The 13,794-nt window shown below is 33.0% G+C and overlaps 8 protein-coding genes across 8 annotated transcripts; all 8 read right to left on the reverse strand.

The window, feature by feature from the left end:
- Window positions 1-1,910: 1,910 nt before the first annotated feature.
- On the reverse strand, window positions 1,911-2,581 carry LOC144840763 (histone H2A). The gene has a single exon (XM_078696778.1). It carries the CDS (start codon window positions 2,435-2,437, stop codon window positions 2,060-2,062), a length of 378 nt encoding a protein of 125 aa, XP_078552904.1. The 5' UTR covers window positions 2,438-2,581; the 3' UTR covers window positions 1,911-2,059.
- A 968-nt stretch (window positions 2,582-3,549) lies between these two features.
- LOC144841470 (histone H2B, gonadal-like) lies at window positions 3,550-4,073 on the reverse strand. Its single transcript, XM_078697803.1, has one exon. The coding sequence runs from the start codon at window positions 4,071-4,073 to the stop codon at window positions 3,705-3,707; it is 369 nt and encodes a 122-aa protein (XP_078553929.1). The 3' UTR covers window positions 3,550-3,704.
- A 783-nt stretch (window positions 4,074-4,856) lies between these two features.
- On the reverse strand, window positions 4,857-5,383 carry LOC144839766 (histone H3). The gene has a single exon (XM_078695243.1). It carries the CDS (start codon window positions 5,381-5,383, stop codon window positions 4,973-4,975), a length of 411 nt encoding a protein of 136 aa, XP_078551369.1. The 3' UTR covers window positions 4,857-4,972.
- Window positions 5,384-6,545: 1,162 nt separating this feature from the next.
- LOC144840097 (histone H4) lies at window positions 6,546-6,939 on the reverse strand. Its single transcript, XM_078695757.1, has one exon. It carries the CDS (start codon window positions 6,937-6,939, stop codon window positions 6,628-6,630), a length of 312 nt encoding a protein of 103 aa, XP_078551883.1. The 3' UTR covers window positions 6,546-6,627.
- An 829-nt stretch (window positions 6,940-7,768) lies between these two features.
- LOC144841429 (histone H2A) lies at window positions 7,769-8,372 on the reverse strand. The gene has a single exon (XM_078697757.1). It carries the CDS (start codon window positions 8,352-8,354, stop codon window positions 7,977-7,979), a length of 378 nt encoding a protein of 125 aa, XP_078553883.1. The 5' UTR covers window positions 8,355-8,372; the 3' UTR covers window positions 7,769-7,976.
- Window positions 8,373-9,186: 814 nt separating this feature from the next.
- LOC144841482 (histone H2B, gonadal-like) lies at window positions 9,187-9,808 on the reverse strand. Its single transcript, XM_078697822.1, has one exon. The coding sequence runs from the start codon at window positions 9,783-9,785 to the stop codon at window positions 9,417-9,419; it is 369 nt and encodes a 122-aa protein (XP_078553948.1). The 5' UTR covers window positions 9,786-9,808; the 3' UTR covers window positions 9,187-9,416.
- Window positions 9,809-11,038: 1,230 nt separating this feature from the next.
- LOC144839736 (histone H3) lies at window positions 11,039-11,458 on the reverse strand. The gene has a single exon (XM_078695208.1). The coding sequence runs from the start codon at window positions 11,456-11,458 to the stop codon at window positions 11,048-11,050; it is 411 nt and encodes a 136-aa protein (XP_078551334.1). The 3' UTR covers window positions 11,039-11,047.
- A 1,232-nt stretch (window positions 11,459-12,690) lies between these two features.
- On the reverse strand, window positions 12,691-13,150 carry LOC144840034 (histone H4). The gene has a single exon (XM_078695662.1). It carries the CDS (start codon window positions 13,131-13,133, stop codon window positions 12,822-12,824), a length of 312 nt encoding a protein of 103 aa, XP_078551788.1. The 5' UTR covers window positions 13,134-13,150; the 3' UTR covers window positions 12,691-12,821.
- Between the last annotated feature and the right edge of the window lie 644 nt (window positions 13,151-13,794).

Raw genomic sequence — 13,794 nt, forward strand, 5'->3', positions numbered from 1 at the left:
TGACCAATAAATAAGGCTTACCAGGTATGTCAGTATTATAAAAATACACAATATATTACACAGCCTAGTAGTACCTGCTGGCTCAACGGATTGGTAGGTAGGCCTAAAACTATGATGATTTGTGTTGTATTTTACAAACAAAAAATGTAATAGTTCACCAAAAAAAACATTAACAAATGTTTTCAATCGGAGTACATACATGTACAATGTATTTTAATAGGTATTTTCAAATGTGATAGTTTGTTAACCTCTTGTTATCAGAATATAAATTTTGAATATTTTTCTGCCTGGCTCTATGATATGATCATATTATAAAATAGTATAGATATAGATACCATGCATGTACAAAGGCATGCCAGTGATGATCTAACAATGAATAGTAAGTACAGTACTATACCATGATTTTTATTTTTGTTTTTAGTTTGTACACTTATGGTTATATTTAAAATCTGTCTACTGCCCTCTTTGTTGATAATTTAGTATTTGAGCTATTTTAACATGGAAGTATAGTCAATCTTTTATTTACTTTCAACTGTATTGTAATTAATGTTTATGAATTATTTCTTTCAGGTAAAAGTTAGCAGATAGATAACCACAAGATATTATATGACCTAATAATTATTATGTTTGGTTATGAGGCCAACTGTCCTACAGTATATAAACATATAAATAATTGTCATACATTATTTAAAATACTACAGTATTAACAATATGATCAGTAGGCCTAGTATTAATAACTACTGTACTTTTAAAGCCTGGTTCCCACTCAAACTCAACACAACAACGTAGGCACAACGCAAGCGAGTTGACCAATCACAAACCAACTTACTTGTGGCGCACTTGCATTGCATCTAAGTAGGAACCAAGCTTGAATGTTTTTATATATAAATCATACTGTCAAATTATAGAAACAGTGCTCATATTCGGAACATGATCTTATAATCGTGTTGGGCATAGCTCATCGGCGAAAGTTCCATATTTTTCGTTGTATGAAAAAATGTCCCTGGCGGGATGTTTTATATACCTGTTATGAATGTTTTTATACCTATATAATGTAACTGTACAATATTCTTGGTACAGCCAAACATTTCTAATTATTGCTTATTGATATGTACTTAATTTGTATTAAGTATTAAATTTATGTTTTTATGAAATACAATTTTTTGAACAACTATTTGAAGGTGAATCCAAAACAATAACTCAAAGGTTGCTAGAGGGTGGGGTCTCTTAGTTGTGCCATAACTATTACATCTATACTGTATGTTTATACGCCTGCAATTATTTTACAATTCCACAATTCAATTCCAAGATTGTATAGGACAAGTTTTTTGTTTTTGAAAAAATTAGAAATCCATTATAGAAAAAACAGTTTACGTTTATAAAAGTATTTTAAAATAAAATTACCTTAATAAAGACGGAGAGAGACTCATAATAAAAATAAATTTATAATATGAATAAGATGGAATGTCAACAATGGCAATGTACTGATTAAAATTAAATGTGTAACAATTAATCTAATTACTGTTCTCACCACCCATTCCCAACAATGGTTGAGTCCATTATCGAAGGTTATTGTGAATGTGACATTTCTCTGTTGTGGTTAATTTTGAGTTCCAAATAGTTCTTTGTCACTAAAATCCTGTATTATTGTTAATTTTATATTTTGTAAATAATTTAGTTTTCTTGTAAATAGGCCTATTGTTAAATCACTTTTATTTTTTAATTACTCCTTCATTCAAGAATCGTGTCTAAAAGTAGTTTCCAAATAAATTTATTTAATTATGGATAGTATTAGTAATACAGTAATTATCCTTTAATTTACAGTCAATTAAAAGGCTTCCTACTTTCTATGAGTTTGTTGTGTGGCCAAGTTATCAGATAGTCTATATTGTTTTGACAACTCTGTAACATTTTCCACCTAACAATATTGCCATGCTATATAATACAGTATGAAAGTGAAATAATATATGCTACAGTATAGTAAAAATGCTTTTAAATCTCTTTTGAACATTTGGTGGCCCTGAAAAGAGCCGTTTGGTTTGAAAATTGATAGTGTTCTTTACTTGGCTTTGGCCTGGGTCTTCTTTGGTAGAAGTACAGCTTGGATGTTTGGTAGTACACCTCCCTGTGCGATGGTCACACTTCCAAGAAGACGGTTTAACTCTTCATCGTTACGGATGGCAAGTTGAAGATGACGGGGGATGATTCTGCTCTTCTTGTTGTCACGAGCAGCGTTGCCAGCCAACTCCAAGATTTCGGCAGTCAAGTATTCAAGTACGGCAGCCATGTAGACTGGGGCACCAGCACCGACACGGGATGCGTAGTTACCCTTTCGCAAAAATCGGTGAACACGACCGACTGGGAACTGAAGTCCAGCACGGCTTGATCGGCTCTTGGCCTTTCCTTTAGCTTTGCCTCCTTTACCACGTCCAGACATTTTGATTCAGAGCTTACGTTCTTCGAGTTTGAGAAATGAAAATAAATAAAGGTTAAAAATGAGTCGAGTTTATATAGCCTGTCACGGTTTCGTTAGGTAACTAGGATTATTACACTGACCAATCGTGTGCGTGTCCTTATGATAATAAAGCACGCTCTTTGATTTGTTGAAAATAATAATCACAATACCAGTTTCTATTGGCCCTTGGATTAGCCAATCAATGTCAACCGCGCCCAAACCCGATGTTCTTTGTTAATTTAGCTTCGGACAAATCGTCACGTTAACAGTTTGAAGGTCCATGGTTTGAACATGTATAATTTTGAATTAAAATAATATAATTGTAATAAAATACAAGAAAAGTGAAATTTCACTTTTCCTGTAAAAAATAAGACCCTACACAGTTTTTAATTATCTATCGAAAATAAACTATAGTATATTATGTAAAGAGTTAAAAACGATATCCCTAACTAAGATCTGTGATTTCTTGTGTAAAACTTGCTTCGTATAGTTTAAAATATGTATGCACTGATGCAGAGCCCAAAAGCTCTGCTAACTTTTCTGGCTGTTTTACTTATCGTTTTGATTTAGCTTTTCGCTTTTTTTTTTGTATCTCCATTGAGATCCAGCCACTGATACCCACAGCATTGTCATTTTTTCAGTAATTTGCCTTTGGATTTATATAAATGCTTTAATGTATTATGTGTTTATAGATTTATTTACAGTATAATAAGTCCTATTGCAGAAGTATAAATTACCTTTGTTTGTATTGTTAGTACTATTTTAATCATTGTCAGAATATATTATTGTATTGTTAGTATGATAAGGTAGGTATTCTTGTTTATGTCCCGACATATTTCCAGTAAGTGCTGTTATAAATATCATTAAAGTATTATTATGCTGTTAAACACACAGCTATATTATTTATAATACTGTAGGTCCATCATTATATCTTCTAATGTATGTGTATTCAACGTTCTTATAGAAATAGCCGATTTATGACACACGTACTGTTCTTTATCATTACGTCCACTGATGTGATGATCGGCTTTTGAATTCAATTATTATAATAATATTCACTATGTATTGCAATAATACTATAGTCTATACCAGGGAGATAATAGATATTTATGTTTTATAAAATTTCATTAAAAAGAGTATAATATTATATAAAACAAACAAGACACAGAAACTACAAATCAAATCTCTTTTGAACATTTGGGTGGCTCTGAAAAGAGCCGTTTGGTTTGAAATTAGACTGCAACGATGTTTACTTGGAGCTTGTGTATTTGGTGACAGCTTTGGTACCCTCAGAGACAGCATGTTTGGCCAATTCACCGGGCAACAAGAGACGGACAGCAGTCTGGACTTCCCTGCTGGTGATGGTAGATTTCTTGTTGTAGTGAGCAAGACGGGATGCTTCTCCTGCAATACGTTCGAAGATGTCGTTTACGAAACTGTTCATGATTCCCATGGCTCTGCTTGAGATACCAGTGTCTGGGTGAACTTGCTTCAACACCTTGTAGATGTAGATGCTGTAGCTTTCCTTTCGCTTACGTTTTCTTTTCTTGTCTGTTGTTCTTACAGCTTTAGCCTTGCCGGCTTTTTTAGCAGCTTTTCCTGAAGTTTTTGGTGGCATGTTGAACGTTTAAATGTTTACGATACGAGTACAGTAGATAAAAGTGACGAATTCCTTGTTAGCCAGTGTATTTATAGACTTTGATATGCTAATGAGGTGTTGCGATAGGTTTCATGGTTCCAAGCGTTTTCATTGGTTGTTGATTGCCCGCAATTTATTTAATGTAATTGGCGGGAACAATACACAAATCTGCTTTCTTTGTTACAAAATTTCCCATTTCGGATGTTGATAACCGATTGTTTTTTCTGGTTTTTTTTTAATCTTATCTTCCTATTTATTCTTAAAGGTATTAGAAATACAAACGGTTCTTTTCAGAATAAATAAGCTTTTGATTTGAATATGTATAAAATAAAAGGATGTTTTTGAATAATCATATTTTTAAAATCTTATTTCGCTTAAATATGATACAATGGAATCTTTTCATAATAAAATTCTAGTTTGAATAACATGTACAGTAATTGTCTGGTTACATTTATAACATTTCAATACTGCGCGTACGTATATATAAATTGAGTCAAAATAAAAGTTACTCATCTATATAATTATAGTACAGTATAAGTCTTTTATTGTAACTTTAACCACTTGTAATATCGTATGTATGTAGGTGTGGTGTATATAATAGTGTTGGTATATTGTGTACTTTTTATCTACTGTATCTAAAAATTAGTATTTTTAAGTCAACGCAACTTCATTTCAAATTGTGCCGTTCAATAAAATTATTATATATTAGGCCTATTTAAATGTTATAGTAAAGAAGTAAATACCAATACTGTATAATAATGTTACTGCTAATAATACTTTAGAAATAAAAAAAACAAGACAGAAGCTATTAAAATCTCTTTTAAACAAGTAGTGGCTCTGAAAAGAGCCTTTTGGTTTGAGAAAAAGTTGGTATTTTCTTATGCACGTTCACCACGGATACGACGGGCAAGTTGGATGTCCTTTGGCATGATGGTCACACGTTTAGCGTGGATGGCGCACAGATTGGTATCTTCGAAAAGGCCAACCAAGTAGGCTTCGCTGGCCTCCTGAAGAGCCATGACTGCAGAACTCTGGAATCGAAGATCTGTCTTGAAATCTTGGGCGATTTCACGGACAAGACGTTGGAATGGGAGCTTTCGGATAAGAAGCTCAGTGCTTTTCTGATAGCGACGGATCTCACGGAGAGCGACAGTTCCAGGCCTGTAACGATGAGGCTTCTTGACACCACCGGTTGCTGGAGCACTTTTTCGTGCTGCCTTGGTGGCAAGTTGTTTTCGGGGAGCTTTTCCTCCGGTAGATTTACGGGCTGTTTGCTTGGTACGGGCCATTTTCGATTTAGAATCTCAAAATGAATGATGTTTGAATTTAAAATTTGTGGCATTTTAAGAACCTGAGCGATTAGTTAAGGTAATATGATTGGCTGAGGTTTCTTTATTTGCGATTAGGACAAAGTCATATGATTGGTTAAATTGTGCAGCTTATAACACGTCCGCACTTTTTTTTATTCGAATTGGCGGTTCGTTTTGAACAACAAACAAAATCTCCTTTATTTCAGTTTCTTTTGTCATTTTAGGTGGGAAATGTGTTTTTTGTTTTGTATGATATACTGTACCACTAACCTATGGTATTACGTATTGAATCTACAAGTTTCACTGTAAATACAATAGAGCAGCATTGTGATATTAATTGCTACATTATAGTACTGTACACGATAATACTGTAGTATATACTACAGTATTATATTTAAGTAGACGAAGTACATCATTATGTAAATAATAAGTCCAACAAAATTACACTTTAAAGTAATGTAAGATTAAATCTAAAATGATAAATCTATTTTTAAAACCTACTAATTGTATTATGTATGTTAATACATATTGTTTCGAGGTTTTAGGTATTAGAAAGTTATTAATATTATTGTATGTATAAACATTTTATGTACATCTTTAATGTTGCCATTATACTGTATTCGTAAATGCATTTGAAGTGAATAAAGTTAACTGAAACTCGCGGTTCTTTTTGAATAGCCATAGTATAGGTGGGAATATTTTTTTTTGGTTGCAGACATTGGCTATTTGCACTGTATGTATAAGTACTGTACTGTATTTGATATTTTGCATTACAGTATCTTTACATCTGTATATAATTGCTGTAAATATTGGACCTCTCATTGTATTATGATTCTGAATGTATGTCTCATTGTATTATGTAGTTATTTAAGGTCTTTTTACATTTATTTTTTGTTTGTGTTTCCTTTGAGCACGGTCTTACTGAAAAACAACTTTCAGTTGAGTTAAGTATCCGTGATTAAATAAAGCTTATTATTATACATATTGATTCGAGGTTTACAATTGTATTTATACAGTATGCTTTAAATTGAAAATATGTATGTTTTGTAATGTGTAAATCTGAGGCGATGAGTATAGTTGTATATATTTATGATTATTGTAAACATTATTACAAAACACCAATTTGGCAATTGAAAAAAAAAAAGCAAGCTTTTAAATCTCTTTTGTACAAATGTTGGCTCTGAAAAGAGCCGTTTGGTTTGAGTAGAGTGGTTGTTAACTGTTTATCCACCGAATCCGTACAGGGTTCGGCCTTGTCTCTTCAGGGCGTAGACGACATCCATGGCGGTGACGGTCTTTCTTTTGGCATGCTCAGTGTATGTTACAGCATCACGGATAACATTTTCAAGGAATACCTTCAGTACCCCACGGGTTTCTTCGTAGATAAGACCTGAGATACGTTTAACACCACCACGACGAGCAAGACGACGGATAGCTGGTTTAGTGATACCCTGGATGTTATCACGCAACACCTTTCGATGACGTTTAGCGCCTCCTTTTCCTAGACCCTTTCCTCCTTTACCACGTCCAGACATGTTTCAGATTATTTGACAAATTCAAACTGTACTGATTGAATTGAATGATTTCGTTTCGAAAACAGACGAATTTATAGAGCAAATGCGGACGTAATTCTGAGTGTTGTACATGACCTTTGTAACTTCAGGTTATCAACGTATCAGGAAGCCACACCTTTTGTTTTTAATTTTGGTGGGAAACGAAAATAATGGCGGTTTTTGTTCTTTGTTATGGGATCTTTTATTCTATTTCTTTTATATTATGTTTGTTGTTAATAATACTGTACTCGAAAGCATTCAAATACATATTGAATATAATTCAAATGAATGTAACCAACTAAGTTCATTTAAGTGTAGACTTATTTATAATGAATGAAAAAATGTCATTATATACTGTACAACATTCTCTCTAAATCGTTACACTGTCGTAAATAATGCTAATAATTGAAGTAATATTCTAATGTATATTGTGGTTAGGTTATTTATAAAAGTAAATAATATTCATCTTTTTTTTGCTGATAGAAGATACGTACATTTGGACTGAAAATACTTTTCAATTAATACAGTATAATTCCTTTTAGGTATATGTATTTTGTAAACATTTGGTTGATTTATACTGCAATGGTAAAATTGAATCTACTGTACCATAATTTCCTATATGTAAATTTCTTCTGGTTGCAATGTATGAAGTCATATTTGTTTATAATAGTGTCTTTCAGTATGTATTGTAGTATCATTATATCATCATTGTAGCATAATTCCCTATATGTATTTTTTGGGGGCGCAATGTGTTTCATATTTTTTATGTCAAAATGTATTTAGCATGAAACAATGTTTCAGTTGTTAGTTTATCTCCATTGTACCAGCCACTGATACCCACAGCATTAATTTTCTTTTTTGTATAGTGTATCTATATATTGTTATGAATGAATTTGTATTTTTATATATAATACAATAAGAAATGTACTAAAGTAGTATAGTAAAAATGCTTTTAAATCTCTTTTGAACATTTGGTGGCCCTGAAAAGAGCCGTTTGGTTTGAAAATGGATGGTGTCCTTTACTTGGCTTTGGCTTGAGTCTTCTTTGGTAGAAGTACAGCTTGGATGTTTGGTAGTACACCTCCCTGTGCGATGGTCACACTTCCAAGAAGACGGTTTAACTCTTCATCGTTACGGATGGCAAGTTGAAGATGACGAGGGATGATTCTGCTCTTCTTGTTGTCACGGGCAGCGTTGCCAGCCAACTCCAAGATTTCGGCAGTCAAGTATTCAAGTACGGCAGCCATGTAGACTGGGGCACCAGCACCGACACGGGATGCGTAGTTACCTTTTCGCAAAAATCGGTGAACACGACCGACTGGGAACTGAAGTCCAGCACGGCTTGATCGGCTCTTGGCCTTTCCTTTAGCTTTGCCTCCTTTACCACGTCCAGACATTTTGATTCAGAGTTTACGTTCTTCGAGTTTGAGAAATAAAAATGATTAAAGGTTAAAAAGGAGTCGAGTTTATATAGCGTGTCACGGTTTTGTTAGGTACCTAGGATTATTACACTGACCAATCGTATGCGTGTCCTTATGATTATAAAGCAAGCTATTTGATTTGTTGTAAATAATAATCACAATACCAGTTTCTATTGGACCTTGGATTAGCCAATCAATGTCCACCGCGCCCAAACCCGATGTTCTTTGTTAATTTAGCTTCGGACAAATCGTCACGTTAGCAGTTTGAAGGTCCATGGTTTGAATATAAATAAATTGTAATAAATGCAAGAAGAGTGAAATTTCACTTTTCCAGTAAAAAATAATAAAACCCTACACAATTTTTTTTATTATCTATCGAAAATAAACTATAGTATATTATGTATAGAGTTAAAAACGATATTCCTACCTAAGATCTTTGATTTCTTGTGTAAAACTTGCTTCGTATATTTTAAAATATGTATTGATTTGTATAATGTATTGTGTTTATAGATTTATTTACAGTATAATAAGTCCTATTCCAGAAGTATAAATTACCTTTGTTTGTATTGTTAGTACTATTTTAATCATTGTCAGAATATATTATTGTATTGTTAGTATGATAAGGTAGGTATTCTTGTTTATGTCCCGACATATTTCCAGTAAGTGCTGTTAAAAATATCATTAAAGTATTATTATGCTGTTAAACACACACAGCTATATTATTTAAAATACTGTAGGTCCATCATTTAATATCATATAATGTATGTGTATTTATGATACATGTACTGTTCTTTATCATTACGTCCACTGATGTGACGATCGGCTTTTGAAATCAATTATTATAATAATATTCACTATGTATTGCAATACTATAGAGTATACCAGGAAGATGATAGATATTTATGTTTTATAAAATGTATAAAGAGTATAATATTATATAAAACAAACAAGACACAGAAACTACAAATCAAATCTCTTTTGAACATGTGGGTGGCTCTGAAAAGAGCCGTTTGGTTTGAAATTAGACTGCAACGACGTTTACTTGGAGCTTGTGTATTTGGTGACAGCTTTGGTACCCTCAGAGACAGCATGTTTGGCCAATTCACCGGGCAACAAGAGACGGACAGCAGTCTGGACTTCCCTGCTGGTGATCGTAGATTTCTTGTTGTAGTGAGCAAGACGAGATGCTTCTCCTGCAATACGTTCGAAGATGTCGTTTACGAAACTGTTCATGATTCCCATGGCTCTGCTTGAGATACCAGTGTCTGGGTGAACTTGCTTCAACACCTTGTAGATGTAAATACTGTAGCTTTCCTTTCGCTTACGTCTTCTTTTCTTGTCAGTAGTTCTTACAGCTTTAGCCTTACCGGCTTTTTTAGCAGCTTTTCCTGAAGTTTTTGGTGGCATATTGAAAGTTTGGATGTCTACGATACGAGTACAGTAGGTAAAAGTGATAATTTCCTGGTTGACCAGTGTATTTATAGACTTTGATATGCTAATGAGGTGTTGCGATAGGTTTCATGGTTCCAAGCGTTTTCATTGGTTGTTGATTGTCCGCAATTTATTTAATGTAATTGGCGGCAACAATACACAAATCTGCTTTCTTTGTTACAAAATTTCCCATTTCGGATGTTGATAACCGATTGTTTTTTTCTGGTTTTTTTTATCGTATCTTCCTATTTATTCTTTAAGGTATTAGAAATACAAATGTTATATACATGTATGCTAGTTTTGTAGATCTCATTGTATTATAAATGTTAATACATATTATTTTGAAAATGTGTATATGTATACAAAATGTTATATGTACATCTTTCGTTGAATCATTATTCTTCGTCGTAATTTGGAGTAAGTTTTATAGTACAGAATGTTACAGTGCACTGACATCTATCGGTTTTAAAGATGCAATGTTTCATATTTTTTAAATATTTTATTTTGCTGTAGATATGATACAAAGGAATCTTCTCATAATAAACTTCTAGTTTGAATAACATGTAATTGTCTGGTTACATGTTATAAACGACAAATTGGGATTTTTATATCGACTAAAAAAACGTTTATAACAGACATTTTAATTACTTACGCGTACGTATATAAATTCAGTCAAAATAAAAGTCCCTCATCTATATAATTGTAGATCTGTTATTGTAATTTTAACTTCACTTGTAATATCGTAATGTATGTAAGTATATAGTAGTTTAATTGGGAACATTTTTATATAAATATAGTAATAATATAATATCAACGCACCTTCATTTAAATGACTTACACGTGCGTATATAAATTCAGTCAAAATAAAAGTCCCTATATAATTATAGTATAAGTCTTTTATTGTAACTTTAACCACTTGTAATGTACGTAGGTGTGTGTGGTGTATATAGTAGTTAGGGTTATTTATCTAAATATTAGTAACTTTAGTAGTCAACGCACCTTCATTTTGAATTGTGCTGTTCAAAAAAATTATTGTGTATTATACCTTACAAATTGTATGGGAGATTTAAATGCTATACAGTAGTAAATATATATATGTATTTAAAATGTATTTTACTTAATAGTTACTGTTATTAACACTTTAGAAATAAAAAACAAGACAGAAGCTATTAAAATCTCTTTTGAACAAGTAGTGGCTCTGAAAAGAGCCTTTTGGTTTGAGAAAAGTTGATATTTTCTTATGCACGTTCTCCACGGATACGACGGGCAAGTTGGATATCCTTTGGCATGATGGTCACACGTTTGGCGTGGATGGCGCACAGATTGGTATCTTCGAAAAGGCCAACCAAGTAGGCTTCGCTAGCCTCCTGAAGAGCCATGACAGCAGAACTCTGGAATCGAAGATCTGTCTTAAAATCTTGGGCGATTTCACGGACAAGACGTTGGAATGGGAGCTTTCGGATAAGAAGCTCAGTACTTTTCTGGTAGCGACGGATCTCACGGAGAGCGACGGTTCCAGGCCTGTAACGATGAGGCTTCTTGACACCACCGGTTGCTGGAGCACTTTTTCGTGCTGCCTTGGTGGCAAGTTGTTTTCGGGGAGCTTTTCCTCCGGTAGATTTACGGGCTGTTTGCTTGGTACGGGCCATTTTCGATATCGTATCTTAAATTGATTGATGTTTGAATTAAAAAATGGTGGCCTTTTAAGAACTTCGGCGAAGAAGTTAAGGTAAAATGATTGGCTGAGGTTTCTTTATTGACGATTAGGACAACGTCAAATGATTGGTTAAAATGTGTAGCTTATAACGCGTCCGCATCATTGTAATTGAAACTCGCGGTTGTTTAATCCTTTGTTTCTTAGTCTGTTTAGGCGGGAAACAGACAGCTATTTGCACATGCACTGTACTGTGATTGGTACTACTGTAGCACAGTACAATAATTTAGTTTTTATTGTATATTTTTTACATTGGAATCTAAGTAAATATTGTTATTATAAACAATATTGATGTAGATTATATATTGTAGACCTCTCATTGTTTTAGTTATTTGAAAGTTATTAATATTATACTGTGTGTATAAACATTTTATGTACATCTTTAATGTTGTACTGTATTCGTAAATGCATTTGAAGTGAATAAAGTTAACTGAAACTCGCTGTTCTTTTTGAATAGCCATAGTATAGGTGGGAATTATTATTTTGGTTGCATTTTGTAGACATTGGCTATCTGCATTGTATTTATAAATACTCCTACTGTATTTGATCGAGTATTTGTATTACAGTATATTTACTTCTGAATATAATTGCTTTAAATGTTGGACCTCTGATTGTATTATGAATGTTAATACATATTGTTTAGAGGTTTACAATTGTATTTATACAGTATATACTTTAAATTGAAAATATGTATGTTTTGTAATGTGTAAATCTGAGGCAATGAGTATAATTGTATTGTATATATTGATGATTAATTGTAAAAATAATTCGAAAACTTGAGCTGCAATGTACCGTAGTACCACTCCCAGTACTGCATCCTCATCTAGATTCTGGACTACGGCTACGGTTGATCGAGCTTAGGCAATTGGTAACCAATACATTTTCCGCGGCTGTGTGTAACGTCAACGCGTATATGGAAGTTTTACAGACATTTATATACGTCGTCGTTTTGTCTCTACATAGTACAGTACGTCATTTAAAAAGCAGTCTACAAGTCACAATTTCATTTATTTAAAAAAATGTATTTTATATGTAGACTGTATGTAACATTTACAGACTACAAATGTGAAATATATTGTAGTATAGTATACCGTTATAAAAATTGTACTGCACATACATTGAAAATCATGATACAGTCAAAGAGAATGTATTTATTATTGCATTATTCATCAGTCCTATTTACATAAATGTGCTGTAGCCTATTTTAAATTAGAAAATAGAAAGCTTTCAAATCTCTTTTGTACAAATGTTGGCTCTGAAAAGAGCCGTTTGGTTTGAGTAGAGTGGTTGTTAACTGTTTATCCACCGAATCCGTACAGGGTTCGGCCTTGTCTCTTCAGGGCGTAGACGACATCCATGGCGGTGACGGTCTTTCTCTTGGCATGCTCGGTGTATGTTACAGCATCACGGATAACATTCTCAAGGAATACCTTTAGTACCCCACGGGTTTCTTCGTAGATAAGACCAGAGATACGTTTAACACCACCACGACGAGCAAGACGACGGATAGCTGGTTTAGTGATACCCTGGATGTTATCACGCAACACCTTTCGATGACGTTTAGCGCCTCCTTTTCCTAGACCCTTTCCTCCTTTACCACGTCCAGACATGTTTCAAGTTTTTAGGTTATTCGATGAATTCGAAATGTACTGATCGTTTAGAAAATAGACAAATTTATAGAGCAAATGCGGACGTAATTCTGAGTGTTGTACATGACCTTTGTAACTTCAGCGTAACAGGAAGCCACATCTTTTGTTTTTAATTTTGGTGGGAAACACAAATAATGGCGGTTTTTTGTCCTTTGTCATGAGATCTTTTATTCTATTTCTTTTATATTACGTTTGCTGTTAATAATACTGTACTCGAAAGCATTCAAATACACATTGAATATAATTCAAATGAATGTAACCAACTAAGTTCATTTAAGTGTAGACTTATTTATAATGAATGAAAAAATGTCATACTATACATATACTGTACAACATTCTCTCTAAATCGTTACACTGTCGTAAATAATACTAATAATTGAAGTAATATTCTAATGTATATTGTGGTTAGGTTATTTATAAAAGTAAATAATATTCATCTTTTTTGCTGATAGACATTTGGACTGAAAATACTTATCAATTAATACAGTATTTAGTATAATTCTTTTTTCTTTTACAGGTATATGTATTGTGTTGGTTACTGTAATGGTAAAATTGAATGTACTGTATCATAATTTGGAGTCATATTTTTTTATAATAGTGTCTTTCAGTATGTATTGTAGTA

Source organism: Antedon bifida, chromosome 4 (genome assembly GCF_963402885.1).
Source record: "Antedon bifida chromosome 4, ecAntBifi1.1, whole genome shotgun sequence".
Taxonomy (NCBI): domain Eukaryota; kingdom Metazoa; phylum Echinodermata; class Crinoidea; order Comatulida; family Antedonidae; genus Antedon; species Antedon bifida.

Coding starts and splice junctions, on each gene's coding strand:
- LOC144839736 (XM_078695208.1), bottom strand. CDS start 11,458: ATGGCCCGTACCAAGCAAACAGCCCGTAAATCTACCGGAGGAAAAGCT.
- LOC144841429 (XM_078697757.1), bottom strand. CDS start 8,354: ATGTCTGGACGTGGTAAAGGAGGCAAAGCTAAAGGAAAGGCCAAGAGC.
- LOC144840097 (XM_078695757.1), bottom strand. CDS start 6,939: ATGTCTGGACGTGGTAAAGGAGGAAAGGGTCTAGGAAAAGGAGGCGCT.
- LOC144841470 (XM_078697803.1), bottom strand. CDS start 4,073: ATGCCACCAAAAACTTCAGGAAAAGCTGCTAAAAAAGCCGGCAAGGCT.
- LOC144841482 (XM_078697822.1), bottom strand. CDS start 9,785: ATGCCACCAAAAACTTCAGGAAAAGCTGCTAAAAAAGCCGGTAAGGCT.
- LOC144840763 (XM_078696778.1), bottom strand. CDS start 2,437: ATGTCTGGACGTGGTAAAGGAGGCAAAGCTAAAGGAAAGGCCAAGAGC.
- LOC144839766 (XM_078695243.1), bottom strand. CDS start 5,383: ATGGCCCGTACCAAGCAAACAGCCCGTAAATCTACCGGAGGAAAAGCT.
- LOC144840034 (XM_078695662.1), bottom strand. CDS start 13,133: ATGTCTGGACGTGGTAAAGGAGGAAAGGGTCTAGGAAAAGGAGGCGCT.